Below are 11147 nucleotides of genomic sequence, written 5' to 3'. Positions count from 1 at the left end.
TTTCTCAAAAGGAAAATAAGACCTAATATCGAACATAATTTATATCAGCACATATCTATAGTAATATTTCGTTGAGAGTACGTGTTGATATACGAGTTCGTAAAAAAGATTTATCAAAAATGAAAAAAAGATTGAACTCGGTTTAGTTCAGACTAATATATGCAGTTGATTTGTAGCTTAACAGAGGATTACCGTCACTGTGGGTGGTAATGAGTGCACTTGTTACAGAAGAAGGGTCCTTTTACTACCTAATGGCAAATGAAATTTTTGGTGGGTCCGAAGTATAGTCCAGGGGGTCGACAGATGTTACTTTCTCATGTCAGTTCTACCTCGTTCTAGGATCATTAACTATAATACATATCTTCTTCACGATAGATTATTAACGATCATATAGATTATTACCAATTTATTCTAATTAAAATATAATACTTCGATTATTTTCTATAAAATAATTTATCTCCTCGTTGTGTCTCTGTACAGTAATTAAAAATATTTTTATCCGAACATTTACTCATCTTTTTAACTTCTATATATATATAGTATTGTATATATAAAATTATATATTTTATTATATAAAATAATTAAAATATTCTTTTCTATTATAATTCTATTTCTATTACGAAATAACATATACACAAATAAAATACAGAAAAGTATTTTATATATATAAAATAAGAGTAGTGTTTTTTACGTATAAAAAGGCTAAAAAGTTTAGAATCTGGCATGTGGAGAGCTGTAATAGAATAATACTTGTTATTTCATAAACTATGATCAATTTATTTTAATTAATTGATAATTAATCGAAAAAAATGTATATTGTTGTTTAAAAGCACGGAGTATATGTTCGGTCCACCGTCCTGCACGAAATTCACCTTTAGACTGGCACGTTGTCATCTATGAAATTACTTTTATTAAATGTTGTTTATATGACTTTCCGAAAGTTGCGCATGTGTGTAACGAGAATATTATTTGTAATAAATAGAAATTAAGATTATAACGTTTTGATTTTAACATTTTTATCGTTTTTATGTAATTATTTCAACGCACCTGCGCAGTGATGACTTCGAGGGTAAAATTTTCTTGTAATATAAAAAGAGTGCGTTAGTGCATTAAAATAATTGTTAATTAATCGATAGAAATGTTTATTGTTTTTTAAAAGCTCGGAATATATGATTTATGCTCCATCCCCTTTGAAATCCACCGTTGAACTGGGTCATTGTCCTCTATGAAATTTCTTTTATTAAATATTGTTTATATGACTTTCCGAACGTTGCACATGTGTGTAACGGGTATAATATTCGTATTAAATAAAATTTCTTTATTTGGAAAGTCATATAAACAACATTTAATTAAAGTACTTTCATAGTGCCAGTCTGAAGGTGAATTTCGAGGAGAGCGGTACATAGATCATATATTCCTTGCTTTTAGATAACAATAGACATTTCTATCGATTAATTAACAATTATTTTAATAATCTAATACACTCTCTTTATATTTCAGATTGTTTAAACATATATGTACTAGTATAAGCATTACATATTTATTAACGTACTTTAAATATTAAATAATTTCGATATTATATTCTTTTCAATGAAAATTTCCCCCTCCGAAGTCACCACTGCATAGGTACGTTAAAACAAATGTACATTAGTTTAAATAATTACATAAAAATAAGAAAATGCTGAAATCAGAACGTTACAATCTTAAATTTTATGTATCAGGTGTATGAATCCTTTTGTACATATGCGAAACGTTCGGAAAGTCATATAAACAACTTTCAATAAAAGTATTTACATAGAAGACAATGGCCCATTTCAACGGTAGATTTCGAAGAGAATAGAACATAGATTATATTTTCCGAGCTTTTAGATAACAATAGACACTTCCAACGATTATAAGTAACAATTATTTTAACATACTCTCTTTTTATATTTCAGATTGTTTAAACATATATGCACTAGTATAAGCATTACATATATACTTATTAACATACTTTAAATATAAAATAATTTCGATATGATATTCTTTTCGATGAAAATTTCCCCCTTCGAAGTCTTCACTCAACAGGAACGTTAAAATAATTACTTAATCTTAGATTCTTACCATAATCTCATTCTTTTTATGATTTTAGAAAGACGTTCACCATCATCCCGTTTATTTTATTATTTCGTAATCTTAATTATAACTTCTCATTCATTTTTTAAATCATGGCAGGTGGGGGGTTGTTTTCATTTATAGTTTTTATTCGTGTGGTAAATGTTTTGAATGATATGAAACGTTATTAATTTTATTTTGTATTTTTGATTACAGATGATTCAACAGTGCAACGATGCAACGATGCAACGATGGAACAATTCATTCAATACTAATCAATTTCACGACATCATTCAATCAACAGCGAGGAGGACAAGTATTTTAGAACCATCGTAGAACTTCTCAGGCCAATTATTTATGCTGCATTTTTATTCGCAACAGTTAGTAACGAGTGAGTAAAAAAATTTCATGTTCTTCCAGTGACCAATCATGTCGAGGATGAAAGGTCCAACATCGGCACAGGTTACTGGTTGTATTCGTATGTGTATTTATTTTAGATTAGGCCCATGGTCTTCTTGTTTCATCGGTTTTAATTCACTTGATTAACAATGCAATTAATTAATGCATTTATTTTTTCTGTTTTACGTATATGTTTAGTCGTGTTAGTAGTGTATTAATTTACTCGATTTCGTGTCAAGAAAGTATGTAGAAATTATTTTACACATACATTACTTTGTAATTAATTTATCAATACTTCGATATATTATCGATAAACGAACAAGAAGACAAACCAAAATTCAATATAGTTTGCCAATATAAAAATCTTAAAAAGTTTCGTTTGTGTCGCGTGTGTGAATTTCACGAGTTTTCTTGTTTATTTTTTTCTTTTCTTTTTTCTTTTTTCTTTTTTTTTGTTATTAAAACCATGCGTTGGAAAGTTTTGCTTTTACGACGAAGACCTGAACATTATCGTAAAGAATTAAAAGTCTCGATTTAGACGAAGTCGAGTAAAGTTGACAAAGTAAAAGAGCATAAAGTTTGAAGACGGCTTTAAATTTTTCTGAAAGCAAAGACGACTAGTCTTTAAACCCGTGGGGGACTGATGTCTCAGTCTATCGAACGTAATCGAAGCGATATTTCAGAGCGGTAATGTTATGACACAAGGAACGTTTTTATGCGTTTCCTTTCTAGAAGGCAGCCGGCTTTTCCCCCTTAAATATCCGAAAACGAGTCCCTAAAACACCCACGTCTTTAACTTGATGTTCCACTTATCCGGTTCCTTCTTATATAGTCTACCAAAAATACTGGGAATTAATGCACCGCTCTCTTCGAGTTAATGCATTCGCTTAAATCAAAACTTTGAAATTACTTTGACCCTTTTAATAAATCCGATTTATTTTAAATACAAATTTTCTTTAGCTTCGGTTCGTCGTAAAAGCCAAAAAGAAAAGAACGTAATTCTCGCGATCGTAAATCTAATAAAAAAAATGTATATATTTAAAAAAAATTATTATTAATAATAATATAAATTGCAAATTTATTTTCTTATATATTCGTAATATATGAGATACGTGAGAATATTTAAATGAGAAAAAAAACTATCCTAAAATATAAGATAAAAATGATATGAAAATAAAAACGGCAAATGTTATATGCCCCGAGAATTTCTAGAAGTTTCGAAAAGAGTCTGACGGATGGACCCGGCGGCAGGCACTTTTCTCATGAATGAACGTAGGGGTTGGGGTGGTTCTACACTTATACACCAACAAGAAGGTACGTACATACAGGGTGCTTCTGCGATACCTCAAAACTCAAAGAGCAACTAACTATACGTTGTCTGGTTCGCGCGTTAGCACCGCCTGAAGTGTGAAACACGGGGGCCCGTACAAAACTCTAACCGGACGGACGTTTTACGAGCTACCATCTGGAAAATGCTTCTTCTTCTTCTTCTTCTTCTACTTCTGCTTCTTCGGTGAGTTGTATTAACCGACAAACTTCCGCGACTATTACACACGAGACTATGGGATATACAACGAATGGAAAAAAAGAAAAAGAAAAAAGGGAAGAGGGAATGAGAGAGGATCAACTGAACATGGAAAACAGAAAGGAAACGCTTTGAAATTCGACTCGAATTAGGAACTGTACGTCAAGTCACGGCAATGTTTCTTTTTGAGATAAACCCAAGACACCCCTTCGCGTTAATTCCCGTCTTAAGAACGCCCACGCGTTTCTCAAAAAAGAAACAAAAAAATGAAAAAGTGGTGGGGAGGTGAGAACGCGTGCGAACGAGCGAGCGTTTGAATATTTGGTATAAACTATATTATATCGTTGATAATTTTATCTAAACGTTTTAAAAGAAAAATTCTATGAAGAAAAAATATCTATCGGCACAGGATAGTTTCGTAGTGTTTGATCCTTCGAAGGGGGTAGTTACGTTGCTTGACTTTATATTATCCCCGTCTAGACTCAACAGCTCCGAGTGTCACGAACGTGCCCAAGTACCATCTTACCTTTTTATATGAGATATAGAAAAAAAAAAAAAAAAGAAAAAAAAGAGAAGAACGATACAGGTCAAAGTCATCTATATCGGTGCATTTATTATATTTTACCTACCTATTCACAGGATCAAGGTATTATTTTAAGAATTATTTATCGATGTCGTGAGATTACACCCAAGCTCAAATTATCATCTAATCTTCTTTCTTTCTCTTCCTTTCGAAAAAGGGAACCTCTGATCCTTTAGATATATTTAGAAAATTTGTTACTTAGTGTTTAATATCTTTCCCGATCTTTTATTTCTATCAGGTGTATCATCGTACATCAAGGTTTCTACCAAGTGGATAAATTTTAACACGATTTTAATAGATCGTCGTATTATATCGAATAAAAAAACAAAAGTTGTTATTGAAATGTTCAAAAATATATTTTCTCATTGATTAATTAATTATTATTAATAAATGTCGTAGAAAATGTTTGCTCAATTAAATGGGAAATACATTTTTCTTTTTTTTTGTAAAAGTTATCATTTTATACGATCTGTTCTATGTTTCATTACAAAATAAAAATGATAAATAAATAATTTAGGTGGGGAGGGGGGGGAAAGAAACAAAAATAAATAGAAAATTAGGGATAGTGTACGCGTATTCTAGATTTTGATTTTCTAAATTTGCCGATAATACGAAAAGGAACCATTGATAGATGGGAACAGATGCATTGGACGTGCCTTTAAGGGGACCTGGCCTGTTTTGAAAACGTGCCGATATTGTGCTAAAGACACCGATGAACTTTACAAGCTTTTCAGGATTTCCTAACAGAAAGTATCTGTCCTAGACACCACCCCTCTCTCCCTTTTATTTTTATTTTTCTTTTATTCTTACCGCGACAACGGTAAAAAGCAACGGCATCGGTTTCCTTGTTTTGTGAGATCTCTCTCGGAAAAGACACTTTAAAGACACTTCCATAAATCGACACGGAATCTCAGCTGTCCCATACCATTTATCTTCGCTAAAAACCATGCCGCTATTGGTTGTCTTAATGTTGATCTCCCATCGAAATAAGATATCCTCTTGACGATTTAACATTTAAACTTCTACAAATGATGGGAATAAATACAAATTAAATTAACATATATATATTATATATTTATTATCGTCGAATCTTTCAATACGCAATATTAAATAGTAAAATTATGATTTATTTCACATATTAAATCTACGTTTAAATATTTGCGACACCTCACCCACCCCACCATATATATCACACGATGGAAATAAAAAATTAATGGACTACAATATTAACTTAAACTCTTTCCTTTTGTCTTGGTTCTCTTCTCTCTTTCTCTTCTTTTTATAATAAAGGGTGAACTTATTTCTTTTTTTTGCTCGCAACATAATACAACGTAGTCGCCTATTAAACTCCCGTAGAGAAAGTTGAGAGTCTAAAATTGCTAACATAAATCAGTAAGCGTATTTTCCCACTGCGGCAAGGTAAAACGTAACATTAAAGAAGTAGGGAAAATACGTTAAAATGACTTTTTACAAAAAGACTGAAAAAGAGTGAGAGAGAGAGAGAGAAGGTAAGAGTTTCCCCACTCTTAGGGGAAAGGGGCTGGATTTTACGCTACTCGTAGATACTTGAAATTTTAGTTTAGTTAAGGCGGACCAGCCGGAAGCGACACTTCGAACGTGATAATTGTACGCCAGCTGTCGACTTCGTTTTCTTCTCTTCTACTCGAGAATACCTTACCAAGCGAATCTATTACGAATAAACTTCTTTATTATACACGACATTAAAAAAGAAAAAAAGAAACAAGAAATCTTTTCGTTCATATAAATATATAATAATATTAATTAAATTTAATATTACAGATTATTATTATACGTTTGATCATTTTGTCGGATTCTTTATTACTCTTGTTAATGAACATTTTTTTTTGTTATATATTTCTTTTTTTTTTTTCTCTCTCTCTTTTTCTGTGTAATAAATAATATTTGTTTAACTTTTTATTATTTTAAGAGAAAAAAAGAGAAGAGAAGAAAAGGAAACCTTGTGCATACATTTCAATCGTATTTATTTATTTATACGAGCCGTAAAAAATTAAATTATTAAAAGCTTTTTAATTAATTTTAATTACGTTTATAAAGTTCTCCGAGATAAATAAATACAAGAGATGGAGAACATTCAACCTATGTTAAAGAACGTAATGTTTAACGTTAAATCGTAACGGACCTGAGTATAATCGGTTTAAGAGAAATTTCAAAATCCATTTGGTAACTCGAGAATTGTTACGTGCAATAATTAATATATCCCACGGACAAGGGAAATCCTCACTTTACTCATGAATAACCAGAGTAACACATGCATAGTTACAATTGTACAAGTTATACCCGTGCATGTTAGTTTCTTCTTATTGCTATAATAAAAGCAACGGGATTTCAAACGTTATTAATTACTTTCGCGTATATTTCACTCTCTCTCTCTCTCTCTCTCTCATTCTCATTCTCTTTATCTTTCTCTTTCTCTTTCTCTTTCTCTCTAATTTGTATATAGCACGTGCGAAACTTATCCTTGCATTGTCATTAATAACGCGTAAAAGTGAACCCCTAGAATCAAAGTGTTCAAATTCGTCGAGTTCGATGGTCTCATTGCAGTTTAAGTCAGTTGATTAATTACCATCTTTCTTGATAAATGATCTTTCCTCGAGATCCTACCAACGCTCGTGTTCAACGGAATTAATAGTAAAACTACGCCAAAAAGACAAAAAAAAAGAAAGAAAGAAGACAAACAAAAAATAAGACGAGGATTAGGAGGAGGAAAAATAAAAAGAAACCGAGGAGGAGGGGAAGATTCCAGAAGAAGAAAAAAAGTCCAAGCTTTTTCTGTTTGTTTCCTTTATTTGTTTTTTACAACGATATTTTTATTGCATCCAAGGTATTTACAATATTTTGAAAGAACAAAAAAAGAACAAAAAATAATAATAAATGTGTACGTACATGTGAACCCGTGCATATAACTTTGCATACAGGTATTTTTTTCAATTCGCATTTATTAAAACCTTTGCAAATCATATTTAACTTTTTACATTAACAATTAAAATTACTTTGCAAATCCTATCAGGTTTCTTTTCTTTTTTGACAATTCTAATTCGCTTTTTTCACATATAAATGTTCATCGTGTGTTGAAAAGTACGATGAGATAGAAATAAAAAAAAATGTATCTTTCGTTGTGTTTGAACAAACGAGATGTTTTACAGGGAGAGGTTTACAATATTAATAAAATTCTATTTCCTTTGAATATTTATTTATTACAATTAGAAAAATATTTCGTCATTCTTTTTTTTTTTTTTTATCGTTGACACAGCAGAAAGGTGAATATAATTTGCAATAGGATTAATTTCGGGCGTAAAACCCGTGCGCACCCGTGTTGTCTCGTATAGAAAATTTTTTAACATCGGTTTCAGAGAGAAAGAAAAATAAAAGAGAGAGAGAGAGAGAGAGAGAGAGAGAGAGAAATAAACATTCGTTGTTTTTTTCAGTCGAATAAACAAAAACATCGATTTAAATCGATGAAATATAAACGAAATAAATGGAATCGCATATCCGACGTGAAATTTCGTAAGAAGAAATATTGGACTAGTACAATGTACGGGATAAACAACTCTCTAAGAATAATAACGGTCATAAGTTATGTTAATTCAAAATGACGTTAGCTCTGCGAGTGATAGAATATCGTGAAATATGATTTTAACAACTCTGACACTCGTCCGTTATAATTTTACGATTAAATTTCGCGATCATATTGTTTTTTTTTTCATTCTCGTTAGTCATTTTTATCAGGAAACATCATTTGCAGACAACGTCGGCCCATTATTCACGTTTGATGCGTTAATCAAAAAAAAAAAAAAAATAATAAAACTTTTAGTACCAAAAAATGTAAAATCACAACGAAATATAATGAAAATCACATGTGGTTAAATTTTTTGTTCGTAAATGAGATACTTTATATATAAAAAAACAAATTGTAATTATTTAATATTAATTTTTTCTTCTCTCTCTCTCTCTCTCTCTCAACTCTCGAAAAGAAAAATGTATCTAATTATATAATCACTTATAGTCAAATAAATTTTTGTCTAGGACTAGAAAATACAAGATTTCAACGTTCTCTCGAACACGCGACGATCTTGTGTTGCACCTTTCATTATTATTATTATTATTATTATTATAATTATTATAATTATTATATTTAATTTTGTTCTTACGCTAAACTACGTAGAAAATGTAAGTATAATTTTCAAAAATAAAAGAAAAGAAATAACGAAAGAAAGATGAAGCTCATAATCTTGGAAAATACAGATCTAATTGTGTACACATTATAATCGTAGAATGGAGTTTATCCAACGAATAATCTCGTTCTACTCGCATCCCACGGAAGTTCGTTGAAAAATAAAACGCTAATCCTTACCCCCACATCCCTTCCCCCCTTCCCCCCTTCCCCCCCTATACCTTTCCCGAATTAGCTGCTTTCGTTAAAGTTCTTTTTCGGGTTCTATGTATTTACCTAACAACTCTTTTTTTTTTTTTTTTTTTTTTTTTTTTTTTTTTTTTTTTTTTTTTTTTCTTTTATTTCTTTTATATTTTTTTTCTTTTTTACGTCCAGAGTCTCTCAGAAACGTATACGGGGATGGATACGTATTTAAACTTCAATCGAGCTAATCTAGTCCTCGATAAATGTTCATTCGTAATTCATTGGGATTTCAATTCGAACGATAAACATTCAACTAATCGACGTTATATTTTTTACGAATACTTCAGAACGCATTTGCTGTTGCTGTTGCCGTTCCTGCGATTATTCCACACACGTCGAGAGTATAGCAATTTCTTTTTTTCTCTCTTATCCTTCTTCTTTTTTTTTTTTTTTATCGAAACTCGATAAATCTCATCCCGTTTTCTTTTTTTAATACTGTCTTAACCTTAATGATGCGACGAGTAATGACTTTCCATAGGAGCTTGTGCTGGTCCATTTATACTTTGAACGATCATACTCAAACAATCCAAACTGCTTCCGTTACCTTGAACCGACGAAGTTTCAACTTGTTCGAATCCTGAAACATCAAAAGTATTACAAAATTCATTATCAATTATTTAGATAATAAAATTGTTATTTAATCGATTGACGATTCATGAAATAATAATCAAATGATTACGTTAATTATTTATTCAAGAATCAAACGATAATATATTCCATTAAATAAAGAAACTTTGTCTTATTGAGTAGTTCAAACACAGTGAATTTTCACGCTTTAACGAGAAAGAAAGCTTTTTCATATCGGAAAAAGCATCAGGAATTGTGAACGTACGACTGTTTGAAGGGGGTAATCAATGAATAGGTAGAATGAGAGAGAAAGATAGAAATAAAAAAGAAAGTAGAGAAGACAGAAACGTCAACTCGTTGTATTGGAAAATTGTCGTTTCCGTCGCGACCACATACACACACACACACATGTCATATTATTCTTGTATACTCGTACGTACATAAATACATAGCTTATAACCGTGTGTTAGGATTCGATATGACCTGGAACATCATATATAGGAGAATTCAATCAAATTGTCCGAATACACACGTTCGATTGCAAATTCGAGCGAATTTCCTATTGACCACTAATGAACAACGCGTGGCTTGATAGCTTATACTGCTGTTGTTGTTATTGTTAGGTTCTACTATCAAAGATAATGAAGTAACTTATGTAACTCTTGATGTTTCATATTAACTAATGAACGAACTAACGAACGAATCAACGATTATTACGAGATTCATTGTGTTTACGGTTCTTCGCGTTTATACTGCACATTCATTATATTAAAACAAATCGTACGATTAAAGTCCCTAGACAATCGGCCGAAAAATGTTCAAACAAGTCGTTGGGAAATTTGCCCAAAATTCATACGTTTCAAAATCAAAGACGTAACGAAGACGAGATCAAGTAGGTAATTCTTTTTTTTTTTTTTTCAATATTTTTATTCGACTAATCGATTACTGTAATAAATAGAAAAATCTTTGTATAGTATTACAAACTGTTCCGTTAAAAGAATAAGAATAAGAATAAGAAGGAGAAGAAGATGATGATGATGATGATGATGAAAATAAATAAAAATGAGAAATAATTCTCAACGGGAATACCATTTTCGTTTGTTCATTTGTTCATTCGTTTAAACCAACGATATAGGACAGAAAGAACTTGGATGAAACGAGGACGAAAGAAAAAGAGAGAAAATGTATCTATATAACGTGTATATATCCTTCCCCCGTTTCTCTTCCCCTTATCACCATTTCTCTTTTAGTACGTACGTGATACTAAATACGTGTGTGTATATAAAATCGTGCTATGGGTACGCAATAAAAAGCTAGAGCGAACGATAAAAATAAAAGTGTATCGTTTCTACGAAAGAAATGAGAGGAAAAAGGAAGATACGAAACACATGCACATATATATACACACACGTACACATACGGATAAAAAAAAAGAAAGAAAGAAAGAGAGAGAGACAGTAGCAGGGTGGGAAAGTGGGGAAAACACTGGCCGTACAATGATGATGGGGTCCGGATTTAAAACA

At 31.2% G+C, this 11147-nt stretch overlaps 1 protein-coding gene and 1 long non-coding RNA gene across 3 annotated transcripts in view; one reads left to right on the top strand and one right to left on the bottom strand.

Moving 5' to 3' along the window:
• Positions 1-4579, top strand: part of LOC106786756 — a 7081-nt gene extending 2502 nt beyond the window's left edge. The window contains exons 3-5 of one of the 2 annotated variants that reach the window (XR_001381688.1): positions 2311-2485; positions 3706-3807; positions 3888-4579. This is a non-coding gene — a long non-coding RNA (uncharacterized LOC106786756). Of the gene's footprint in view, positions 1-2310; positions 2486-3696; positions 3808-3887 lie in introns of both variants that reach the window. The other variant, XR_001381687.1, reaches the window with a different exon arrangement.
• A 4569-nt stretch (positions 4580-9148) lies between these two features.
• Positions 9149-11147, bottom strand: part of LOC106786791 (transcription factor SUM-1) — a 33176-nt gene continuing 31177 nt past the window's right edge. The window contains exon 5 of the mRNA XM_014748555.1: positions 9149-9634. Coding sequence (XP_014604041.1) covers positions 9504-9634 — 131 coding nt within the window. The 3' untranslated portion in view covers positions 9149-9503. The remainder of the gene's footprint in view (positions 9635-11147) is intronic.

Source organism: Polistes canadensis, unplaced genomic scaffold (genome assembly GCF_001313835.1).
Source record: "Polistes canadensis isolate GaletaPanama2010 unplaced genomic scaffold, ASM131383v1 scaffold_81, whole genome shotgun sequence".
Classification (NCBI taxonomy): Eukaryota; Metazoa; Arthropoda; class Insecta; order Hymenoptera; family Vespidae; genus Polistes; species Polistes canadensis.
This window is presented reverse-complemented; position numbering and strand designations above follow the sequence as displayed.